Source organism: Cryptomeria japonica, chromosome 7 (genome assembly GCF_030272615.1).
Source record: "Cryptomeria japonica chromosome 7, Sugi_1.0, whole genome shotgun sequence".
In the NCBI taxonomy this organism is placed as follows: Eukaryota; Viridiplantae; Streptophyta; class Pinopsida; order Cupressales; family Cupressaceae; genus Cryptomeria; species Cryptomeria japonica.
In genome coordinates this window covers 738,102,784-738,130,409 of record NC_081411.1, presented here as the reverse complement: position 1 = coordinate 738,130,409, position 27,626 = coordinate 738,102,784, and the positions used below count along the sequence as shown (strand labels likewise).

The 27,626-nt window shown below is 33.5% G+C and overlaps 1 protein-coding gene across 1 annotated transcript; it reads left to right on the top strand.

Annotated features, from left to right (window-relative positions):
* The first annotated feature begins 3,200 nt into the window (after positions 1 to 3,200).
* On the top strand, positions 3,201 to 25,946 carry LOC131071916 (uncharacterized protein C2F7.02c-like). The gene is made up of 2 exons (XM_059208950.1): positions 3,201 to 3,861; positions 25,756 to 25,946. The coding sequence occupies exons 1-2, from the start codon at positions 3,201 to 3,203 to the stop codon at positions 25,944 to 25,946; spliced, it is 852 nt and encodes a 283-aa protein (XP_059064933.1).
* Positions 25,947 to 27,626: the final 1,680 nt, after the last annotated feature.

Below are 27,626 nucleotides of genomic sequence, written 5' to 3'. Positions count from 1 at the left end.
AGCATTCACTGTCAAGTGATCAGTAGTAGCATTCTTCCACCAGGTAGAAACACCTTTGTGGCATGAAATAGAGCAATCTAAAGAGAGATGACTGGTAGAGAAGCATCTCCTGTAGCAAAAGGGGAGGCCCTCAAAATCCAACAGTTGTGTCCATGGCCTATCCCCCATCATAAGAACCACATCTCTTGGGAGAGGAGAGGAAATGCCAATTTCCACCCGAATGTGGGAAAAGGTAGTGCGATCCATTGAGAATGCAACTTCATCGACTTTCAGGAAATGACCAATAGAGTTACCGATAGCCTCATAACAAGAGTGCTCCCAAAAATGAAGAGGGAGATTGATGAGCTTGACCCAAACCAGACGCACATTAAGTGGTTCAATGAGAGGGTTACAAGAAGTTGTCCAAGGATTAACATAGAGGGAGTGCACTCCCCAAGCCCACAACATGCACAAAACCAAATCCTGACCAGTGGAAGAAGTGAAGGAAGCGACACAAAAACCTTTGCCACAGGGGGAAAGCTCAATATTGTGAGAAACCAAAGGCTACCAAGAGTCACTTACCCAGTGATGAAGGTCTGATAGAGAAGGATAGAGCCTAGAGAATTTGCACACAAGAGCACAACATTGGTAGAACCCAATGTTGTCCATGACATCCTGTCCATAAACCACCACAGGGAAGGATTTAGCACAGGGAAGAGGATGGACCCCTTTGAGGGTTGGGCGAAAGATCTGGCCACACGAGCAAAACTATGCTTGCCAAAAGGTTTGGGCAAAGAACCAACAATATCAACAGTAGGCGGCAAAGCCGCATCCCCAAAGGCCAGAGAGCTGAAAACAACAATACCCACAACTAGAGAATTGGGGGGCATGGGTGTTGCACTAGGCAAAACCCCATGGGGAACATGGGGAGCCTCAACAACAACCACCTGAGGAGCATCAGACCCAATAGCAGTAGCATCATCGAACAGACCGTGAATCAAAGGAGCAGAAGTCCCCACATGAGGAGGAGAGGGGGGGGGGGGAGTCCGAAGACGAGGGAACGCCCCAGACATCCACAACAGATAACATTGTAGAAGTAGAAACCATTGTCAAACTAGAGGCACCGATGACAGTGTTCAAATGAAGAGAGGCGGGAGAGCCATTATGTCCCATTTTTTAGAACGCTAGACTTGTTTCTGTAACAATATGTTGTATTCTAGTGATAAAAATATATTAACTATTTAAAATTGCTGAGTAGTATAAAAATGGTACTAAAAGTACTAAAATTTTTATTTTAATAATATCTTTAAATTTTGAGTATAAACATTTTCATTTATATGTATAAGTTCAGAAAAAGCGGTCACCCCCCTTTCCCCCCTCTTTTCCCCCAACTTTGATACACACCCTCCAATATCTTTAAGTTTAGATTAATTAGTTAATAATGATAAATACATATAATTTAAGACATAAAGTTAATATTGGTATTGATAAATGAATGTGATGAATACATCTAAATTTAAACAAATCAAATAACTATGATTAGCTATATATTTGATTTTGGTTTCACTATGATAAATACTGGATTTTTTTTTCAAGAGTGTCAAAAAATTGAGATATGCTAGATGATCACTTTTGTAATGAAAAATTATATGTTCACTAATTTAGGTTAATTTTATGCAACCAAATTTATAAAATAAAAGCTACACCTCAAAATCAATCTCCTATAAATGGAATTAATCTATGAGATTCTATGATTTTGATAGATTTTTCCTTGATTTTTGAACTTACAAAAAAGAGGCTGATAATGTTTATAAACACCCCTGAGGAGAATTTTAAGTAGAGTGATTCTCCCTTGGTCAAATGACTAGGTGGACTAACTTAATGACTTTGAAAAATTGCTCAATCATTTAATATACTTAGTCATTTGTTACTGAGATGTCATGTTTATGTTAATTATAGATGCCATATTTGGATCTTTTGCAAGGTAATTTTCTTAGTGAATCATAGATAAGGCTTATTCTTCTATATAAAACCTTACATTCAAATTCATTCAAAAATAAAAAATAAAAAATGTTGGTTGACTTTGTGCTACAAAATGAAATTAGATTTAATTTTAGATTGTGAAATGGCAAGTTAAATCTAACTTTTTGAGTAATGTAAAATTGAGATCAATCAAAACTTGTGCAATTTACATTTATACAAAAAAATGCAATATTTATACTGATCATTAATAAAAAAATAATTATGTTAGGATATATACCATTTTTACTATTACAAAATCAAATAATAGTAATACCATTTTTTACAACAATTCTTAATGCCTTAAATGATATAGTAAACTCAAAAGGAATGAATTTTATAAGCATACTTGTGTTAATTAAAAATATTTATCAAATTCTTTATTTATTATACAAAATTTATATAAATAATAAACTTCTTATACATTTAAAAATTGGAAGGCAACAAAATGTTCTTTAATAAATTTATTGGAAATGATATATAACAAACTCAAAAACAATAAATTTTGTAAACATAATGTATGTCAATAAAAAGATTATCTATCAATTTATTTATTTGTTACACAAATTTATATTAATAATAAGCTTTTTATACAAATAAAATTTGTAAGATAGCTATATTAATTAAGATCATTTAAATTTTGAAAAAATAAAATTTCTTTAAATGATATAACAAATTAAAAAACAATGAATTTTATAAATATAAATATATTTTATATTCATAAAAAAAATAATTATCATTTTCTTTATTTATAAAAAAACTATAAAAATAAAAAAAAATTCTATATATAAAAATTGGCAGATAAATATATTAATTAAAACTAATTAAAGAAAACATTTAAATATAATTATTGTAAATAAAAAGACACACTTTATATTAATAGAATAAATATTTATAAAATTCTATATTTATTAACTTCTTTTATATTAATATTAAACTTTCTATATATAAAAGTCCAAGAAAAGCTATATTTTAGTAAGGTCAATAAAAAGGAAAAAAGCATTTAAATAAATTTATTCTTGTATACTGTACTTAACTCCACTCTTGTCCATGCAAGAGGAGATTGCTCTCTAGTCCGGTCTACTCCATTGAGCTCTATTTAAAGGGAAGTAGCAGAGGAAGTTAAATCTAAAAATTTCTAGAGCTGAAAATAGCTAAGAAATTTTTATAATAGCGTAGAGATTTTTGTATTACCAGGAGTGATGGAGGCTTCATCTTCTTCAGCACCGGTACCTGTTGTGCCCTTTTTGCTACCTAAGCTGTGTAAAGATGCAGCCAATAAACCTACTTTGGTGTTGGACATGGATCATACTCTTCTGGAATTGCAGCGTGTGGGAGGTCCACTGATTTATTCTTACAAACTCGTAAAAAGGCCCGGTGTTGAAATGTTCCTGGCCGAAATGGAACGATTGTTCGAAATTGTGGTGTTTACTGCGAGTAATAAAGCTCGTGCAGATCCGCTTTTGGATAGTCTGAAGATGAGCGCCTGCATTTCTCATCGACTTTACAGGGAACATTGTACTCCAATGGAAGGAGGCGCTTTTGTGAAGGACCTTTCTTTGTTCGGACGCGATCTCAGTAGAGTGATCATAATTGATAATAAGGTGGAGTCTTTCTTTTTTCATCCAAGCAATGCCATTCTTATTCGAAGATTTACTGGTAATCATCAAGACCGCGAGCTGGAAAATCTAATCCCCTTTTTAAGACACCTTGCTGTTCAGAAAGATGTGAGACCTAATTTAATATGTCTGAAATTATGTAATGCTCCTCCTGCAGAAAATCGAGTTGCCGTGCGGTATCCTATTACAGCTCAGAATGGAGGGAGCCTCTATAGCAAGGGTCAAAAAAACAGCTTTTGCCCTGGTAAGAAATCCTCACGAGTGACAAGAAAAAGAAAAACCCTAGATTTTACAAGCTAATTACAGTTTAGGGATATTCCACTAGAATTAGGGTATGGTTTTGGGAATATTAACCCTAGCCCATCCATTTCTATTGGAAAAGATTTTGGTGCAAGTAGACCGTTTTGACTATCTAGATTGTAAAGATTAATAGTTACAGGTTAAAAATAAATAGCAGAAAGGGATATACGGGGCAGAATATATTTGTAATGTGATAAATGGCAGAATAGAATCTCAGAGGGATATACCGGGTTATACCAGTTTATTTGTAATGTTTCTGGAATTACTCAAAAGTGGAAAACCGCTGAGTTCACTGCATTGTTCATTATTTATCTGTCTATCTCTGTCTATATGGCAGACCCTCAAAAGTAGCGGTAATGAAAGGGAAAACTTTTGTATCGTTTAGGGCTAAGTGGTTTTTATATTTATAGCCATATTCTGTCCTCTATGTAAACGATGGATATTCTCGCCTTTACTCGAGTTGAAATTAAAGGTTGTCAATTTAATGATCTCTTCACACTAAAGATTTATAGATAATTTACTTGAAAATGGTATATGGATATATATGAAAATTTTAAGTACATTATTAATATAAATTTTGAATCACAATGTTGTATATTAGTTTTTAATAATTAAAAGAATGTAATCTTATATTTTGTGTAGTAGTATTTTTATTTAAAAAACTACTACACAGTTTAATTCAGAAAGTGTGAGATTACAAGTTATGGATTGTGGAAATTTGATATTATTAATTAAAAGAATGGTTAATGATATATTAACAAAAAAATGAATGGTAATAAAAATGGATGCTTTCTAAATTTAAGTAGAATCAAGTTTAAATAAAAGATGAAAATGTACAAAAGAAAAAGATTGGTAATGAATGCTTTCTAATTTTAAGTAGAACCAAGTTTAAATAAAAGATGAAAATATACAAAAATTAGTTATAAATAAACATAAATAAATTTATGATATTAGATACAAATTTGCAAACCACATTAGAAAAAACCATAAATTTAATATACAAATTAGTACAAACAAACCTCATGAGATTTGCAGCACTTTACAATTTTCTCTAACTCTGTTTTAAAAACTGAAATCTGAAATATGGTATTACCAAAATACAATCTGTAATTTTATAGCTTTACCTTTAAGTTCCCCTGGTTATGTTCTTCTTCCTACACATTCCCCATGTTTACTCTCATTACACATCAATTTCCCTCATTACTTTTATGTCTGCAACAAACTGTTTTTAATCTACCTCCTTAAACACCATCTTTGTTTTCTTTCTTCCTTGCACGATACATTTCTTCCTTGTGCTATTCCTCTTTGTATTTAATTTATATGCCAAATCTTTTAAATGTTTTTTTAATCCACTTCAAAACTTAGCGGCAGTTCCTCTTTTCATTTCGTAAACGCCTTTCACTTGCAATTTTTGCCACGCCCCTATATTATTTTCAGCGGCTTAAATGAAAGGGATTTCTTAATTACTTGTGTGCATTATCCTCTACCCTACGTTCACACTTCCACCATTTGTTTATGCGGCCCCTCCTCCGTTTTTGTTCTTCTTTGTGCACCCAGCTTCTCCTTCCACTCATTCCTAATCTACTCTTCTAAATCAACTATGTGAAGGACCTAACCTTTATTTTTTAAATCACATAGGAAGGAATTAGATCAATAATAGTTTAAACATTCTATGATTAGATAACTACAATTTCAAATTGGCTTTAGGTTTGGATGGAAAATTCTTTGTGGCTTTGACAAGGAGATTAGGAAGAGGTCCAATTTGTCGATTGAATAATTTGAGAGAAAAATCAATAGGCTCTCACAAGAGCATGATCTTGAATAGTTAGAACTAGAGACCACTAAATAGATTATTAGTTAATAGAGAGGCCATTGGGAAAGTCATTATCAATCCAAAGAAGTTATGGCTTGATAAAATTTCAAACCTTTCAATTTTTCTTGTTAACAAAAGTTTCTTGTATTTTGAAAACTTCTCTCATGGTGAGGAGAGTATAGAGTCTAAGACCTTTTCAACTTGAAAACTTCCCTCATGGTGAGGAGAGTATAGAGTCCAAGACCTTTTCAACTTGGTCATTCATTAGGAACTTCTAATGAAATATAAATAGCAAATGAGAATTTCTAGGCATTGTTCTATTCTAGTGCTCTAAGGTTTCGTTTAACATAGAAAAATTAATTACCAATAGACTAAAATAAGCCCCATTCCACCAATATAATGAGGGGGACAATATAATTTCGAAGCCACGTGATAAATAAATTTTATTAACAATTATTATTATAATCAATTAATCATTTCATCTACAATAAAATAAATTCATATATTAATTTTTTACAAAATATTTAAGGTATTATAGATTATACATAAGTACTACATAATTTGAAATCAAATATTAATGAATCCAAAGTAGAGTTAATACGACATTCAAGTAACAAGACAATATTATCTAAAATAGATCCTAAACCCATTTTATTTTGGGCATATTAGGCTATAGCCTACATAGGTAAAGTCACTCGTGTAGAAGCATATAGGTCTTAGTTCATATACTAGTTGGTGGATGTTTGGATTATAAACATATTAGATTTTAATTATAGTCGAGTTGTGCATAAGGTATGAAGAGGACTCAAGCATTTTTTTTCCTCAAATCCTCACATTACCATATTGGAGTAAATCAAGGATTTAAACTTTATTTTTAAGTAAAACGTATAAAGTGAGGTGATACATTCTTCCTTACCTTCAAATCAATATATAGTTAAAAATAACATTACCTCTTAGGATCATATTATTCCAACATCTTATATATAAATCTATTGGTAACTTCATGAATGAATCCACATACAAGTAGTAAAAACATATATGACTAGTGTTTAGAGTTCCATGTTCCTCATGAGAGGTTTTTTTCCATGAACTTAAGTGTGACCTTATGGAACCATTTTTTATGGTTTTCTTGTGCAATATTTCACACAACTAGATAACATTCCCCCTCTAAATTAGAGAGATGAATACTTGAAATAAAACAAAAAAAATTCTCATTTTAATGTCATTATATCTAAACATTTGAAATTCACCATGAAACACTCCAACTGATTGATGATTATAAATACTCAAGAAATCATAGAGTTCATATTGGTAAAAGGTAAAAACTAAAGCTAGTTTTATGTTCATTACAAAGAGAGAGATCAATTTGGTGTATAAAAGACTATTTATGTAAAAATTCCAAAGAACTAGTATCCATTCTCTTTAGCTTATATTAATTTGAGGTGTACAATCAAAGATTCCCCTTTTTATGTCAATATATTATATTCATTATGGAGTACATATGCCTTCACCATTGGGACACTTAAGGTTTTACATACTATTTAGAGTATATACTTTAAGAAATGACCACTTGAAATTTATATGGAATACGTGGTGAATCCATTATAAAGAAGCATAATATATGAGGTATTTTTTTCATGTTAGAAATCAAATTTAGAGGGAATGGTATTATTTTATCCTTGTAGCATTGTTTTTGCAATTTATTTAATATATAAATTGTTTGATACTTTAGTATCTATTTTTTCTGTCAATATATACATTTTAAACCAAGTTATTGTAATAGGTGAAAATAAAAATTATACCATTAACTAATAGGGTGATTAAGGAATAAATTTTTATTTTATAATAATATGGTGTTTACCTATTTTAGAGAGTTAAATTGTTTAAATTGAGGTAGCTTTCTTTTAAAATAATAATAAAAAAATCAATCAAATATGGGAGAATTGTACACTCTTAAAAAAAACTAAAAATAATCAAATTTAAAGGATAAAAAATATTTAAATTTTTTCAAATAGTAACATATAACTACTATGAAATTTCTTACAACTATATCTTTAAAAAATACATTGTAATATACTTAACCATGGAACACCATTAACAAGCAAAAATCACATGCATGAGACTAAACAATTTATATTTTAAATTCTATACTATTGTTACATATAAATGTTGAATTCATGAATGATCTATCACTATAATTAATGCAAAATTTCTTATATTATAACTAATATTTCGTTCTTATGATCTCATTACATAGTTTTAGGGTGATATTGTGACAATTTCATTCGTTAATTAGCTAAAAATATGTCGCATAGTTACATAGAAAATGTTATATGAGATAGATAATTGACACATAATTGATAGGTATCTTATGTACTTCATTACTACATAAATCCAACTATCATCAACATGTTCATCTTTTTAGGATATTTTGTGTCGTTCTATTCTCTTCCTCCATCTGAAGACGGTCATATTCTTTCACTTGGTACTATATTTAAGTACTTTGGTATATTTTCATCCCTTAAGGATTAGGTACATATGATTTTCTACGAAAATGATTAAAATTATGTTGATATATATTTTCTCTTTCATTCATAAAATTAAATTAATCTAATATCAATTTATGGGTGGCTGCAAGAAGTTGAGTCCCACTTTTGGGCAAAAAGTGGAAGTGTTTTCTCTGTTTTTCAAATTTTCTGTTGATTGATGTCAAAATTTGATGCACTTAGATCTCAAAAAACTTCAGTAATAGAAAATGTAGTGCTCAGAGTCTACTTTTCAAATATGTAATTTATTTTAATACCCACATGCTAGAAATCCCTTTTTAGTAGGCATGTTTAAAAACCAGTATTTCAAAATGCCTGTTTCAGGACCATACCACACATGTGTACAACCACCCTTTTTTGATGCAAATAAATGAATTTTTGCAAATCCTTCTGAGAAATGATACCTAAGACACCAAATATTGATGAGAATATTTTTGCTTTTTTTTTTATTGAATATATATATTTTTATTAGTTTTTAACTGACAATAAAGTATATTTTCAAAACATCGGGTGTATGACCACCATAATTTGATGAAAATTTCATATTTTTCAATTTTTTTTTAATATTCAAAAGAATTGTATGTAGATCGATGTCGTATAATTTATTTTTCTAAAATCCTAAAAACAAAAAAGTTATTATAGTTTTAGTGAACCTTGGTATTTTAGGTTTAGGTTCCACTTTTGATTAATAAATAATACAAAAATAGTAAAAATAATCTTATCACTATGAAATTTAAATTTCTAAAATCAGGACGTGGAAAAATCTAATGGGTTTTCATTTCGTCAAAAAATTCAATTAGAAAGGCCCTCAAAAAATTAGGCCAAGGTAGAAATCTGATGTCGTTTTACCTTAGTCATTTTTTTGGAGGTCCAAGCATAGGCTTGGTGGGACCAAGCCTATCCCGAAGCAAAAAACAATGCTAAGGGTTGTTTCCCGCCCCTATTTTTAACAAATGGGCGCCCGTTTTTTAAATTCAAAAAACGGTCGCCCGTTTCTCTTTGTACCATTGAAAGCGAAACAGGAGCTTGTTTTTAAAATCGGGCACCCGTTTCATTAAATAATGGGCGCCCATTTCTGAAAAAGATCCGTTGGGCTAGAATCTGGCCCACAAGCACAAATCCCAATGATTGAATGATTTTTCAATCATTGCCTGATAGGTACGATCTACAAAGAGAATGTTTTGATTAATCATTCTCTTTTTTTGTCTTATTGTCGATTTGGTAAGGAGATCGATTTGAATTCAAAATTTGGTGTAGCCATGGGATCAAATCAACACAGGAAGAGGCAAAGGAAGGTTCTGACAACTAAGGAGATTGCAACAAATAGGGAGAAGGAGGCAATACGTCAACGAGAGAGAAGATCAAGAATGAGACAAGGAGCTTCAAGTTCCACAATCATTTCAGAAGAGGAGAACATCAATGAGACCATAAATGCTGACAAAGGAAACACAATAGAACCATTTAATTCAGGTGCAACTTCTAATCCATTATTGGATACATGTATGTCTTCACAACCCTATGTTTTTTCTCATGAAGAAATTGGTGATTTAGTAGAAGCAGGTTACTTATTAAATCAAACGCCAATTGAAAATCAAACCCCAAATGAAATTAGAACTCAAGTTGAAACAGAAATTGAAATCCAAATTGAAACCCCAAATGATACTAGATCTCAACTTGAAACTGAAATTGAAACCGAATTTGAAACTCCAAATGAAATTGAAAATCCACCTGCAACTAAAACCAATAATGTGTATGTAGACATGGAAACACCAATTGAAAATGAAACATGTTTGAATGATAATCAAATGAATGAAAATTTTGAAATTAAAAGTGATGTACTAGACAACCATCCTGGCTTGGTTTCATGGAGATAGATTAGGACACATGCAAATAGATTGTTTAGACATTTTTTTAATAATAAGAAATTTGGGTTTCAATGTGAATTAATGGTACAACTAATTAAAATGACTAAAATGCGAAAAGTGATGAAGAAGTTAGGCTTTTATGTCAAACCCAAGAAGAAGGACGATTCTTTAAAACAAGTTGTATCGACTATTTCTAGCACCTTTGATACAATCGGAAAGAAAAGTCATTCTAAAGATAAATATGCGGCACAACGGGCAATATCAACAACTTTAGTAAGCCAAACAACTTCTAATAAAAGAATGATGAGTAACATAAGTGGATATCTTAATATTCATCGTAAAACTTTGTCAAGAGCTGTAAAAAGAAGAGTTAATTTTGAAAGTGATCCGACAAACAAATTGTGGACTTTTAGTGGTAGACTACCAAGGTCTGATATGAAACTTACTGGTGAAGTCAAAAATTTGATCGAAAAATTTTGGCACGATAATACGAGAGTATCACCTAATGTTAGAGATGTTCTTAAATTAAGAGTTTGGTCAAAAATTTGTGATCCACATCCAAAACGCCTATTGGACATGACTCAAACTGAATTGTACAATTTTTTTTTGGATGATAAGGTGTTGACTATTAGCATTTGTCAAAGGTCTTTTGAAAAGTGTAAACCTTGGTATGTTTGAATTAACAAGGAAAGAGTCACATGTTGTTGCAAAACTCATGTTCAATTTCGCTACCATTATGATGTATTTCGATATATACGTGTTACCATGCATAGTAATGGAATGTTCCAAGAATGTGGTATAAATATACCACCTAAAACTATAAAGGAGTTTATATTAAATTTGTTTTGCAACCCACTAAATGAGCAAAATTTTCTTTTCAATGCATGTGTTTCCGATGTATATGATATATGTGGCAATATTGCATTGTTGGATGAATGTTTGCATGAAAATATTTCAAATGATTTTGGACAACAATTAGTTGATGTTAAAAGATTTAAAACTGTTGAGTATCCACTGAAGGATGGAAAGGTTGGAAGACGATGCGATCTAATCACTGAAAAAGTTAGTGTTCATGCATTTATGAATGAATTTAAGAGTAACATCGCACCTAAATATGTTAAACACACTCAAAATGCTAGATGGCTCGATGGTCAGTTTCGAATATGTAAGGATACATTTCCTGTTGGTAGTATACTTTTGGTTGTTGACTTTGCAGAGAACTACACGATTGCACCACAAGATGAGGTCCAATCACAATACTACAATTCAGTGCAAGTATCAATTTTTGTCCATATTGTCTATAGGCATGCACCAGATAGTACAAAAGAGGATCACAAAATTTTGAGAGAGTACCATTTATATATGAGTGATAATAAATTACACTCATCTGAGTTTGTCCAGTATTGCTTTGAGACCTTTTTTTTCAGAATTTGAGGGAGAGAGAAATTCATATGACACAACATCTAATATGGTTTAATAATTGCACAGGGAAATTCAAGAATGCTAGAATGTTTTATTGGTTGAGTAGGATTCATAAGAAAACTAATATCGAACACATGTGGAGTTTTTTGGGGCTAGACACGGGAAAGGAGAACATGACGGTGTCGGTGCATGTGTTAAGAGAGCCCTTTGCAAGGAGCAACTCAAATTCGAGGAAAAGGCTAAATTTAAAAATGCAAGTGCAATTGTGAATTGGTGTAGTGCAACTTTATCCACAGGATCAAGTCAGAACTCTACAATTAGACGTTTCTTCTGGCTAGTTAAAGAGGAGAATATCCTTCCAAGATATGATTGTGATACAATCAATGGGTCAGCTAGATGGCATTCATTTAAGAGTTCTAATTCTAACACTTGGACTATATGGACTAGAGAGCTTGCATGTTTTTGTCAATTTTGTGTTGCACGTGAATGGGAAGAATGCGAGAATATGGAATGGATCAAAGAATGGCAACACAAATCCTTAACACCTAGTGAGACACAATATCAAGATGTTAGAAGAAATGAAGACCCAGATCATGCATTTGCATCAGAAGATTATTATCGTGTTTCAGACCTCATACAACCTGATAATTTAATTCAATTTCTTGTTTATAGCTTTAAATTATATATTTTTATGTATTGTCATATAATTTATGATTGTATTTGAATTATAAATTCTCACAAGTTTTATTTCTACATGTACTTAAATTTGTTTTCTAGGACATGTGTATGCTGTTGTTGCACCCGAGGATAATGATGAGCAGGTTGAGTATTGGCTAGCTAGATGTGTAGAACCTAAGAAAAATTTGATATGTGATCAAGTAGATGATGATAGTTTTCAGTATCCAGTTGGGTCTATTGTGGTAGTTGGCACATGGCTACACAAATACTTAACAAGAAGGAATGGCTTACCAGCTTATGAAGACTACCAATCAGAAAAGAAGATTATACACTATTCTTATTTGGTGGTGGCGGCAAACATCAAATTAGAAAGATACAAAGGTAGACCTACTAATAAGGTATTGTGGACACTTTCAGTAGAAGAGCATGAGGCAATCATAGACGCATTGCAAAAGAGAGAGGATGCAGATGGTACATTAGGTTGAATCAAATTTATATGCATGTAAGTTTGTGTTACTTGTGTGAACTCTTTTATATTTAATCATGATAATTGTTTTTCTTTGTCCCTTTAACATTGTATTTGTCTACATTTGATACAATTTTGGTTTCATAAAAAACATTGTATTAGTTATCTTCTTCTTAATGTTATTTTGTGCACATTGTAATTGTGTTACAATCATTCTAATTTTTTATGATATATTTATTTTATCGTAATCTCTTCATAGATTAATTGTAAGTTCTTGATTTTATTATTATTTTAAGAATAGGATGTTATTATAAATTGGGATAATTATTTTATTGAATTATAAACTGTTGCACTATAAGATGATCAATCACAATGTTAAAATATAAAGTCATAAATAGATCATATATAATCACTAGAGGGCACCAAATCACAAAACAACATCACATATATATAATCACTAGAGGGCGCGAACTCACATAACAAGACCTGATATCACAATAGCAATGAAATGACATAATAAAGAGTCCTATATATAATCACATAATAATTCCCGATGACATAATAACAAGTCTTGAAAAAATAATAATAAGGAAATGACATTAAAACAAGTCCAAATAACATAATAACAAAACAACATCACATATATAATCACTAGAGTGTGCCAAATCACATAACACGACCTGATATCATAATAGCAATGAAATGACATAATAAAAAGTCCTATATATAATCACATAACAACAAGTCCTATATATAATCACATAATAACAAGTCCCAGGATAACATAACAAGTGTCATCATAAAAAGTCCATAATACAATAACATGACATGATCTAAAATATATAATCTAAGAACTCACGTGCATCTCATTTGCAGTCCTCTTCACTCCACATGAAGGTGGCTGAGATGAATCATCCTGTTGCACGTGGTCCTGAGATGCACCATCTTGTGTGTGTGTAGTATCAGTGTCTCCACCCTCGTGTACATTATTAAAAGATTTTACATGAGAAGAAGATTTAACATGAGAAGAAGTTACTTGCATAATTCACTTATAAAGTAATTAAATACTCAAAATTTAAAATAAATTACCATAGGACCGTGCTCTACAATGCCCTCACTGGTACGTGGAGGTCCACTATCATGAACAAGAAAAGTGGTAGTAGTCAAGTCCTACAAAAAAAAACATTGTACATCAATTTTGATAATCCCTATAAAAGCCATGTACATAGTATAAAAAAATTAGAAATTATTTTTCTAATCATCATCGCAAATGACAATGTCGACGGTTGCATCTGGCTCAATCCCATAGCCATACCAATACTGGTAGTGGTATCGACCTGAACAACATATATAAAGCATGAATCAAACTTGTATATATACATAAATTATAAAGTATATATATAGACTACAAGTTTATCGCAGAAAAGCGTACATGTGATGCAGACAAAGTAACTGATGGGCTAAGGTGTACATGTGATGCACCATCAAACAATCCAGAAGCCTACAATTGCAAAAAATAACGAACATGAATCAAAGTTGTACATAAATTAGTAAGCATATAAACACTTCAAATTAATGAATGAAAAACATACTAGTGGTATATGAGGCTGAGCCTCAGCGGTCCATGGGTCATGTGAAGAACTACCCACCTCAGTGCTACACAAAGCACCCTACAAAATTGAAAAAACATATCATACACATCATTACATTAAAATTTTTATTGTTTATTTTAAATGTACATATAAATACAATGTATCTAGATGAAAGTGCATACCATAAATGGGGCACCAACATCTCTAGGTATCAAGGTAACATGATGTTGGTTCCTCAATGATATGGTATGATCCATCCTCTATTCATAAAAAATTGACTCATGTTATGGTTCATATGTGTATATATAAGGAATTTAATATTGCACTATAAATTATATAAATAAATTTGTACCTCTGTAGGCTGATCATCGTCTGCCCATAGGAGATCAACATATGAAGAGACGAGATCAGCATGTGCAACCTCCTCAGCATCATCATAACCACCATGGGCAGCATTAGCATCATCAAAATCACCATCTCCTCCAGGGGCAGCCTCACTCTGTGGACCCTACATACATCCCCGTAGCTTGTGCAAACATGTGCTAAGCTTGGGGCAACCCTCACCTCGCACAATTGCTGTACCAAATTGCCTGACAAGGCACTCAATGAGCCAAGAGCAGAATCCACTACTCGATGATGGGTAGGTGCTGGAACAATTGGTGATGGAAGAGGAACCAATGGATCATCATGCACACGGTTTCTAACCCTGTCGCTCAATTTGGCTCCCAACCTATTCTGGGGCATGCCTCTCCCGACCCCCTGAAATGATCTAATATCAAAGTAATTGGGCTTTTTACCTAATTCAAATTCGGCCCATAATTTCTTCAAAAAATACATCGGGGCCTCATGACTGGAGTGTGGTGGACCATCCACCACCACCGCTCCCAAAAGTGTCTAGCTATGCCTGGGTGCCTACACCATCGAATTGAGATCCGTGGCTTCTTCGGATCTATCTCTTCACCCATCTTAGGGTTCACAAAATATTGTTTCAAATCCATTTTTTTAATTTTTAATTCATTGACTTGTTTGTATGTTAGGCCATCAGCGTAAAATGCACACAATCCTTCCTGCCAACTACGATAGCTATCCAGATTGCTATCTAAAGCTTGTACAGACTATACAATCCCTTGGATACTATCTGCAAGGCGTAACAACTGTGGAGGTGGATGAGGCTCATGTCTAATGGTATGGATATCTCTAATCAAAGAATCAATATTCATCCTAATGGTCTGCCTCAACTGATCGGGTGGAGGTGGAAGTGGAGGTGGAGGTGGTGCTAGACCTAATAGCTCATCTATCTCAAACTCATCAATTATGTGAAAATAATCTGCATATATATACAAACATGAAAATTTACAATTACTATTTAATTTACATTTCACCTTCCAAAAGAACTTAGAATTAAATACAATTTACCAACTTAAATATAAAAAAAGGAAACTCACATAGATCTATAATATTATTAATAGGTGGGTCTATTTTAATAATAAGCATCGTTTAAAAAATATTATCCACTTAAATCAAAGTATAAGAAATATTCTATAAAATAAAACATCATAATTCCCATGCAACTCAAACAATACTTTTTAACATCTAAAGATGCATTAGTATAAGTTCCATCAAAATCATAAAATAATCATGAGAGAGAGAGAGAATAGATAATGAATAAAATGACTCCACTGATTTAGATAATGAATAAAATGACTCCACTGCTTTAGATAATGAATAATCATCTCCTCTAGACTCCACTAAGGGCTCATTCTCGATTAAGATTTTTTTTTAGTTGGCATTTTGGGCCATCATGGTGCATTTGTATGTTTGTTATAGAGAGATGGATGATTACAATACCTATGATAGTTGTACTTTGGGACCCATAATAGTTGACCATCTTGTCATGAGAGGCTTCTTATCATAGTTTAATGGTAGCATTGTGTAGTTCATCTTTTCAAAGAAGGTAACTTCCATGGAATTACAATTTATACCCTTGCAATATTTAACCATTATCGTCAATTAGGCTACCACTTTATATTTTCAACTTTATAGGATTCGATTCAACTACTCTCTTTTGGTTTTAACTAAATTCATTAAAGTCATAAGTTATATCTATGAACTTGTCAATACATGTACTACTTCGTTGTGTTCTTTGCTAGAATCATGGGATGATTTAGTGATCGCAACTAGTAGTACTACACTAAGTTGAAGCTTGAATAAATAGTAGGTTCTCTACTCTTGGAGGAGTTAAAACAAAAAAAAACTCTTTTTTTTATATTCAATTTTATATTGGTATTTTCTTGTTCAAAGTCGCAACCCACAAAATGTGATTCCAATATTGATCTATATTTGATTCTTATTTTTATTAAATCTTCTAGTAGTGTGATTTATTGTCCTCTTAACTTAAATCAAGCTATGTAAATTTAAAGCCTCGTAACTTTTGATAGAGAGCATATTTTTTCATGCTTCATGTGGCATTGAAAAGGTGGTTCATAAATCTTCATAGATCACACAATTATTTTCTAGAATATTCCCTCATATCTTATATTTTATTTTTTGTGATTTCACATTCTAGTCATTTACTTGGACATCTTGGCACTTGAAAATTACCATCTTACATGAGATGAATTTGTTTGATATGTTTGATATGTATTGATTTTATTGATCTTTTAAGTTTTTATTTGAGGAGGTATCATAGGTTTATCTATTCATCCTTTTATGGTAAAATTAGAAAGGGATAACTATGATTATTTTGTAAAATGATATCTTGATAAGTTTTCGGTGGTGTAATCATTTTCCTTTTATTGATGGACTCATACCTAAACTAGAAACACTAGAAATTATATAATCTTGGTGTAACATCATTGACCATGTAGGAGTGATTTGATCTAGTATCAAGATCATGATTCTATGTGTATTGCATTGGATATTGATTTCCCCCACACACTTTGGAATAGACTTTAGGAGATCCATGGAGACCCTCACATCTCTCCATTCCTAGAGGATCATATTGTAGATTGTTTCATTCCCTTTGTAGATGAAGATCACATACCCTTCGATGGTGATACTTAAGAGGAAATTTTTTATATCATAGGTCTTGCATGTTTTGACAATTTAGAGGCTTGTTCGATTCTTCAAGTACTCATCCTATCAAGACCTAATATCCATCTTAAATGTTTTTTATTATTTTAGATTATTATCACCAATTCCATAAATCCAATTTATTTAGTCTAGTATGGCATTAATCACCTTCTAAACATGACCACTTGGGATTCATATCTTTTGAATATATTATCCTTGTTTGAGGAGTTTAGAATTACATATGTTAAATATTATTTTGAGGATATTGATATCCTCTTTCATGGTAGCTATGCCATCATTGGCAACCCATCATATTATCTTTGGCGCTCATTCTACTTCGATCCTCACAAGATTCTTTATCATCATTTTGTTCCAACATGTGAATATTTACGAAGTTTTTAGAGACACAAGTCTATTTAGATTTGAATTTTGTATTTACCCAACCTATTATAATGACATTTCCAATCACCAATGTATTTATTTCTTCCTAAAGGAAAAAAAATGTTGTTTGCAAGTAATGGATCATGTTTTTTCTTCAATCTTTCATCATTAGCACATGACCTACTTCTTTATGGGGAGTTTTTTATTCTCATGTTATCTCTCTTATTAGGGGGGTATTTACTATAAAAAGGAGGCATTGGTTATTAGAGGAAGATAACAGGATAAAGCAAAGAGAAAAAATAAGAAAAAGGACATGTTATCATGTTTGTAAATATATAGTATATCTTTAGAGATTTGGCTAAGTTAGGAAGTAGTGAGGATTAATAGTGATAGTTAGAGTATTATCAAATTTAAGAGCCCTATTTTTCACACACACAAAAAAACACATTCATATTCATTATCATTTTAAAGTTCAATTTAAACATAAATTAAACATCTAACTTTTACAAAAGAATCCTATAATTAAATACAACATTTAGAAATACAAATTTAATCATTCAAAATTTTACGCATGATTAAAATAGAGAGAGAGAGAGAGAGAGAGAGAGAGAGAGAGAGAGAGAGAGAGAGAGAGAGAGAGAGAGAGAGAGAGAGAGAGAGAGAGAGAGAGAGAGAGAGAGAGAGAGAGAGAGAGAGAGAGAGAGTAGGTAATTTGAGATACAACAAGTTAGAGAGAGAATAGATAATTTGAGAGATAGAGAGTAGGTAATGATAGAGAGAGGGTAACATGTGAAAGAGAGAGAGGGGGGTAATGTGTGTGTGTGTGAGAGAGAGAGAGAGAGAGAGAGAGAGAGAGAGAGAGAGAGAGAGAGAGAGAGAGAGAGAGAGAGAGAGCGTAATGACAAAGATGGTAACGTGTACGTGTGTGTGTGAGAGAGAAGGGGGGTTTATTGTTGATTTTCATCTAGGTTTTATTGTTTGTTAATTTTTTAGGGTTTGTTGTTCGTTTATTTTCTAGGGTTTATTGTTCGGTTTTTTTCTATCTAGGGTTTAGTGTTCATTTTTCTGTTCAAGGTTTATTGTCTATTTTTTGTGTCTAATGTTTATTGTTCATTTACGTTTTTGTTTTTTGTTTTTTTCCTATGATTTTTACTATTCATTTTTTTTGCAATATTTAAAAACTAAAAAATATTTTAAACATGAAATAAAATAAAATAAAAAACATTTTTCAAACTTTAAAACACTAAAATTAAAAAATAACAATAAATTAACATTTTTTTAATGAAAAATAATAACAATAAATTAACATTTTTTTATGAAAAATAATAAAAATAAATAAAACAGAATATAAAAAATAAAACTACGTACCTGGAAGGAGGTTAAAAATGGTCTGGGGGTCAGCTGGGATGAAAAAAACAGGTACCTGTGCTCCTCTGAAACGTCTACCCATTTTTGAAATAGTGAAAATGATGGAAAATGGTTTAAAAAAAAAAAAAAAACATTCCAGAAATGGGTACCTGTTTTTGAATGGCTCAGGCACCCGAAGCAAAACGGGTGCCCGATTTGTTTCTAGCGGGCTCTTTTCCCAACCCGTGGACTTCCGCTGGATTGGGACCCAACTTTATGCATTTACCCTTATATCTATTCATATCATGCCATACAACATTTGAAGTTCAACATAGTAATAATAGATACATGTATGTATCATAGTTTTATGAAGCTACATTATGGCAATATATTTTTCATAGGATAAGACTATGCACATTAGATTACAAATCTACCATTGTACATTGTAATCTTGAACATGTAGATGATTCAAATTTGATCACAATTCTTAAAAATTCTTGAATATTTTTTCTATTATTTATGGACCTTAGATAATATAGAAATATTATTATTCTTTATTAGATTTAATAATGGTGACAATTCTATTAGTGCCCCTACCCATGAAAAAAAGGTAGATACATAACAAATTATATTACATCTAGGATCATTTCATATAAGTAATCTTTGAGCATAGTAAACCGTAGATGAAACATACAAGATACGAAAATATCTCGCAAATAATATAAAAATCCTTAACATCTTTCTTACTCTTATAGATCAAGTGTATACTGGAATAAATCAACAAAATGTAGATCAAAACCCTATTACTCTAGTTCACCCACACTTAATTTTAAGATTTAATGAAATATGTTAAGAATGAACAAAAGATTTGATATCAAAATCCTAGATGGAAAGTGGGAAGAGTAGTGTGAGTGGCATTAGGGTTTCAGGTGGAGGAGAAGTTGTAGAGAATGGGAATGAGGGAGATGGTGAAAACGAGGATCAAGGTATCAGTCTTTGGATACCCATTCTTGCCCTGTTTTGTGGGGCTTTTTAAGAATATTTTGGTAGTTTATTCTTGGTCGATGTTACTTGAGTGTCCCTCCTTATTTATTTGACCCATTTTTCCTTTGGGTTGCCTATGCTTGTGGGGACATTCTTTTTTGGCTTCCTTCCACAATGGAAGTTCATGTTTATCAACAAATTCCCTATTTTGGATGTTTGGGTTAACATGGTGGTTCCTTCTGCAGGTGTAGGGGCTTCTCTGGCTCGATGCTTCAACTATGTATAGAACAGTTGCCATTGTGGGGTATTTTTTGTTGGGCTCATCGTGAATTGCAGATTTGTCTTTTTTGGGGTCCTCCTATCTCATGGATTTTCTAGACCCTTATTGTGTTTGGAGTGGGTGTATACTATTTTGGCTGTATTTTGGTGGGAACCTAGGATCTGGGTCTTGTTCCCCTTGGCTATTTTGTTCGAAAAAGGCAAATTTCTATTGAATGGTGTGTGGTGGTTTGTGATCCATTATTTTTGTTCAAGCTCTCTAAGGTGCTCAGATGGGTGGAAGGCCCTTTTTTGGCTTCCCTTATGGTCTACATGTGTTGCAAGGGCCAATAATAGCCATTACTTTACCCATCTTTTGGACCTTGTGGTTTCTTGCCCTTCCCTTCTAGGGCCTAGGTTTTTGACCCATGTACTTTCTGGGGGTGGAGGGTGTTTGTGGGGCTTTGAGGATGTTCATTTTCTTGCAATGGACCACTTTCCTTTTGAAGTTAGTTTTTCACTGGCATTGTTAGGTTGGCTTGGGTTGCATGTTGCGGGTTGATTACCCTATGGACAATTAAACAGAAAGGGCTATGCGACCTTTGTTCCTACTTCTATAGTGACTTCTAGTTTCCCTTTGAGGGTCTTGTTTTCATGGGGCTCTGTGCATGCCCCCTTGGCCTTTGTTGCTTCTCTCTCCTTTGGTCTTATTGACGTGGATCATTTGGTGGGTTATGTTATGCCCCTTTATGTTGTTGATCCTATTGTGGTGGTTGCTATTGCATTTTTAGGTGGTATGAATCTTTCTTGTGATCCTATTGAAGTGGTTTCCCAAGTAGATTATGGTCCTACAAGTCCTATGGAGGTGGATCATGTTGTTTTTGCTACTATTGTTAATTGGTTATTTTCCCTTAGTTTTAGTTCATCTAGTGATGATAATTGGTTAATTTCCTTTTGGTTTGTTTCAACTATTGATGTTAGTTGGTTATTTTCCTCACAAGGCTTTTGTGCCTTCTAAAACCAGTTGATTTTTAAGATCTTTGTAGTCTCCTTCCTTGGATGAGAATGTCTTTGTCCAAGGTGGTCCTTCAAGAGAAATGTTATGGGAAGCCTTTCAAAACCCATTGTTTGTTTTTTGTCTCCTCGTATGGTTTGTTTTTAACGTAAGGGTTTTTATCTGGTTTATGGTGTGGGCTTGCTTCCATAACTCCTATGTTTTGATTATGTGAAGCTTTATAGGGTTGGGACTCTTGTTCCCATCGGATTGAGGCTTTGGTCAAATGCCTCTCTTTCAAAAAAAGGTTCTTCTCTTTTTTGGTCCTCTGCTTGGGTGTTCTAGTCAATTTTAAAAAAGAGGTTCCTCTTTTTTGGTGTTGGTGGTCTCACTACTTGTGAATTCCCCCTATTCTGTTAAGGGTTTGGGCCCTCTCCTACTTTATCAAACAAATAATTAATAAAAGATACATTTACCTAAACAAGATACCTAATATTTGAAAGGAATCTATGACCAAAAGATTTATTATTGAAGAATATTGGAATTTGGTTGCTAATCATAACAACATTTCATTGAATTTTAGGATCCCCAAAATGCATTACAAAGTGGTATATATATGGTTTTGATTCAATAGATTTTTGGTTAGTATTGGATGAGAAGATTTTTGGGTAGGATTGAATTGGTTAGGTGGCTGTGGGATGGAGTTTGGAGGAAAAAGAAAGATCTTGGTATTTATTTAATGATTTTTATGTATAAAGGATGTGTATGTGCATGGAATGGGGTGTAAAATGAGGGTAAAAAGCAATCACATTTAAAAAATTAATAAAAATTAATCTTGGATGAGAAATTAAAGATATCCATGCTCAAAATCTAAAGATGTGACAACAATAGTATTTGTATTTGTAGCATCCTAAATTGTATCCTCATACAATTTCGTCCTCACCTTATTGCTTCGTCTTTTGATGCCCGATAAATATTTTGATTCCATTCACACCACCTAAAAACTTGCAGATTCATCACCTTCCCTGCCTTATCCCCAAACTCGAGTCTCGATTCTTAGGATTAAGGAATTGGGTGCCCTGGTCCTAGCTTAGGACCAAGGTGCCTAGTGCCTTGTCCTCCTAATCAAGACCCAAATTTGGTCCTCAGAATTGTCACCTCATGAGAACGGTAAATTTGATCCCATGTCAGCCTACTCCAAAAATTCAATTAATTTTCAAGCGATAAAGTATAAAAGGAGGTCCACCCCTCTCATTTCAAAACCTAATCTAATGAACTCTATGATCTCAATTACACTCTAGAAAATTCAATTCAAGTGAGAAAGTAATCAGGCATTCATCAAGCATTGGAGAAAAAGTGAAGTCAAGATTAAGCATTCAAGATGGCATCCATGATCAACCTTTTATGAAGATATTATACAAGACATCTTAAAACCCTTGCATGAGGATCAAAACAAGCTTCATCAAGGTATACATTTCAATTACAAGCATTTTATTTTAGATTTGACCTTTCCCTCAAAAGGAAAGCATCTTGCTACAATTTACATTTCAATTACTATTTTAATTTTAGGGTTTATTCATAAATCGGGGTTTGACCCCTGACAAACCCCTATCCACAACACTTTCTCCTCTTTTTCTGTGTCCAAGGAATCACCTCAAGAGCTGTACACTCAGAGATTTTGACAGAGTTGAAGATGATAAATAGGCTTAGCTTTCGATGAAGCAAAATTTGAGGACTAAGGCGAATCTCTACTACCTAGTCCTAAAAAACCAGGCCAAACTTTTGAGTATAGATTCTAAATCCATTCTTTTTTCCAAATCACTATTTGTGACTCAGTTGGATATCTGTAGCAGTCTATTTTTGTCAATTTACTTCAAATTCTTAAATACTTTCCCTAAATACAAACTTTACAATTCCAATTACATTTTCAACTCAAACAAAAGGAGAATAAGGATTGCAATCAACATTCTGTGAGAGTTGAGAAACACAACACCACAGGAGCCCAAAGATCTTCTACAAGCTAAAACAATCTATTACAAGGAGAAGCAATGAAGCAAAATAATCTGAAGAACAAAAACACAGGAAAATATGCTCAAAAGAGGAGAGCTCTATATTCATCAAAAGTGTAATGAGATAATCATACAAAGAAAAGAAAATTAACCTTTAATAGGTCAAGAAACCCTAAAAGGGAAAACCCTAGGCTTGCACATAATAATTAATAAAATAATTAATTATTATGCGCCTAATGTTAGCTTAATTGTAAAAAGAGATAATAGGGAACTTAAAGAATTAAACAAATATTATTTAATTAATCAAGTAAAGACCCAATTACTCTAACACCCCCTTTAAGCTAGACTTAGGGAGAAGCTAAAACCTAGAACAACTACTGAAAGCAGGAAAGATGGGTCTCGACAACAAGGCCTGATTAGGTACCCAACTACAATGAAATCTGTATGAAACGGAGACAAAGGAGAAAACCCAGTGGGAAAAAACTCCTCTCCAAAAAGAGATAAAAGAACACACTGAAAGAAGAAGAAGAAGAAGGAAGGCCTCATAAAGACCCCCCAAGGACAACTTCCTTCACCCCAAGCATAGAGTGCAACTGAAGATAGCACGACGATGCAAAAGGTTTCGTGAAGATGTCTGCAACTTGCTCGGAAGTGGGAATGTACTCCAGAATGAGAAAACCATCCTGAATCAACTGGCAGATGAAATGCATGTGAAGCTCAATGTGCTTTGTCTGCTAATGCTCTACCAGGTTGCGAGAAATATGAATAGCACTCTGATTGTCACACCAAAGAACAGTGGGACTATTAGGAGGAAAACCAAACTCAGTCATCAACTATCGTAGCCATAAGATCTCCTGACTGGCGAGCACATCAGCGCGGTACTTAGCGAGAGGTTCATCGAGATGTCAGGGACAACCATAACATCCTGCAGAGTACCCCCATCCAAAGAGACAGAACCTGAACCCAAGAGTGAAAGCTGAAATGAGTCACGCACTGCAATCTGTGAAATACCACAAGAGGCAAGAGAAGTAACCAACTGTTGAATGTGTGTCATATGGTGAGAAGCGCCAGAATCTAGTATCGTGTGGACCCATAGGTTGAAGCTCGAGCAGTGAGAGAATGACCTTTCCTTGTGGAAGGAGAAGATGCCTAAGGTGAGGAGATATGCTGCTGCTGCATGGCTTCCTCTAAAGCCTCTAAACGTTTCCAACACCTGGAAATGAGATGTCCTTCCTTGCCACAAAAACTGCAGGTGTCTCCTGATTTCTTCTTAGTCTTGGAGGAAGACTTACCAGACTCCAAAGATTTCCCTTGTTTAGGAGGAAATGGAGGTTTAGAATCAGACTTAGGAGGTGGCTTGGAGGAAGACTCACTGCCGACATAATTATTCTTGGGCTTCGGTTTCTGCTTTTGCTTCTCCTTCTCCTTAGAGGACTGAGCAACCAATTCTTTGTTCTTGGAGCCTGGGAGCTTATCCAGCTGAGAAAGATGAGACTGCTCATGAGACAAACGCTCACAAAAGACATCAAAGGTAGGCATGTTGAAATGAGCACCCAAGCCATCCATGGTGGAGTAGAAAGCAGAGGCAAAAAACTGAAAGTGACCCCGAAGCTTTGAAAGAATCAAGTGAATGCACTCTCGGTCTGTCTTGATCTTGCCACATCTCTGAAAAATAGATCTTGTAGTCTTGAACTTGTTCAAAAAATCCTCAATGGTGGGAAAGGAATCAAGTGACAAAGAAACCAACTCTGCCTCAATCTATAATGTCTAAATCTCATTAACTCTCTCGAAGAGAGAATCAAACTTTAACCACATATCCCGAGGAGTGAGCAACTCATCTAGGTGAAATAGAAGACTGTTAGAGACATGCAAAGAGAGCAAACCCATGGCCTCATCCATCTTGTTCATGTGCTGAAGAAGCTCATAAGGACGTTGCAATACAGGCTGAACCTAATCCAAACAAGACCACAACCCTCATGCCGGGAGAAGCCTCATGATGTGGGAATTCTAGGTGTGATAGTTGTGTGAAGTCAACAACTCAACTGAAGGATCTGCCATGAGAACAAAACTCTGCACCTGCACCTGCTTGTTTTTTTTATTTATTATGTGATCTTTCAGAATAGACAGAAGATGCAGAAGGGTTTGTTTGTTTTGAGAGTTTTAGTGTTCTTGATTTTTGATATAAATGATAGAAAGCGAGAAAAAAACACACCCCCACAATAGATAAACCCAAACCCTAGTACATACTGATGAGAAGGAAGTAGTGCATAAGCAAAAAAAATTCAAACTGATATCTCATGTACTTGATGAAAATTCTAAGAAAAAAGATCACAAATCTAAATAGAGCATGCTGAGAGATTTCCAAAGCCTATTCGTTTTTGAAAAACAGAGTCCGTTTGCATATTCTACAGCCTCGGAGGTTCAGAAAAGAGCCCCAACTTTGACTGGAAAAAAGTATAGTCAAACAGTAGATTCAGAAAAACATTTCAACACCATGAGGTTTGGCTCAGAATCAACTTTCCGACGCCTATACATTTTCCAAAAAATGACTCCGGATGCCCAAGATATGACCAACAAACGAAGCCCCCCTCAAAAGGGCTAGAGGGTGGTGGTCCGGTGGTGGAGCCAAGAGGAGGTGGCAGGATGGCGGCGGTGGCTGGGCCAGGCGGTGGCGGAGTGTTCTGGGCGGAGGTGGTGATTTCCAAGCGGCGGCGGTGGCAGGCTACGCCGGCGACGGTGACCAGAGGACCGGCGGGAGCCTGTAAGTGGGCCGGACAGGCAGGGCTGGTTGTTGTATGACGGCTGGACTGTCAGTGCTGATACCCTGCGCAATCCCAAAACCCAATTTTCTTTTTTAAAAAAGCTTTGCTTTTTCGATGCCTTTTTTGATGTTTTTTAATTTTTTTTGAAGATTTTTTTAAAAAATAAAAAATCCGGCCTACATGCCGTAAAAAGGCAAATTTTTTTTTTCAATTTTTTTCTTGATTTGCATGCCAGAGCCGTACGACCTGGTGTTGGAGAAAAAATCACCCCCAGATTCTCAGGAGTCAAAACTAGGCAAGTTTTATGTGACTATAGGGGTTTTTAGGCCTTCTGAGCACGATGGTGAGGTCTATTTATGCCCAAAGTGCTCAGAAAATTAGGCCTATCCCTAAGTACAAAACAAAACTTCCTGAAACCCCAGATTTGCTTCCAAAGCAAAATTCTCAAAAATAAGAACATATAGCTGCCGATATGAAGCTCTGATACCATGTGAGAGTTGAGAAACACAACAACACAAGAGCCTAAAGATCTTCTGCAAGCTAAAACAATCTGTTACAAGGAGAAGCAATGAAGCAAAATAATTTGAAGAACAAAAACACAGGAAAATAGCTCAAAAGAGGAGAGCTCTATATTCACCAAAAGTGTAATGAGATAATAATACAAAGAAAATAAAATTAACCTTATAAAGGTCAAGAAACCCTAAAAGGGATAACCCTAGGCTTGCACATAATAATTAATAAAAGAATTAATTATTATGCACCTAATGTTAGCTTAAGTGTAAAAAGAGATAATAGGGAACTTAAAGAATTAAACAAATATTGTTTAATTAATCATGTAAAGACCCAATTACTCTAACACATTCAACCCTCTTCCTAATAGAATTGAGGTTTGATCTATTGTATTTATCCCTATTTTAATATTTTGGAGGTGAAAGTTAGGTTATTTCCTAATACAAAGAATAACTTGTGAAACCCTAATTTTCCCATCATTACATTTTGGTGAACCCGATTTCTTTCATGCTTGCTTTTGATTTATTGTCTCAGATCTATTTTTTTGCATTTTAACATTAATTTTTGCACTCATAAATCACATTTATAATTTAATTGCATAAATTTAGTGGTTAATTTCACAAAAACCCTAATTTATTATTCTAAAATTGACTTGTGGGTTGCATAATTTTTTGTTTTTGTTTTTCAGATCTAATTATTATGACATGTTATGTTTAGATTGAGATGCATCTAATATCCGATGTCATAATTTATATTGTTTAATTGATTGGTTAATCAATCATTTTAACAAAGAATTGCATTGTTTAATCATACATTTTCAATCTTTGCATCCAATTTTCCTTCCTTTGTGCATGAGTTTTGTTACCCTTAGTCCCACATACAATATTCCAGTCAGAAGAAGTTGTAGACTTAAGACTTCCCAAGGTTTAAACACTAAGGATATGGAGCCTTAGTTGGAACTTGTTCCATGTGGATGTTGGTGCTTCCTCTAATCAAACAAATGACATCAC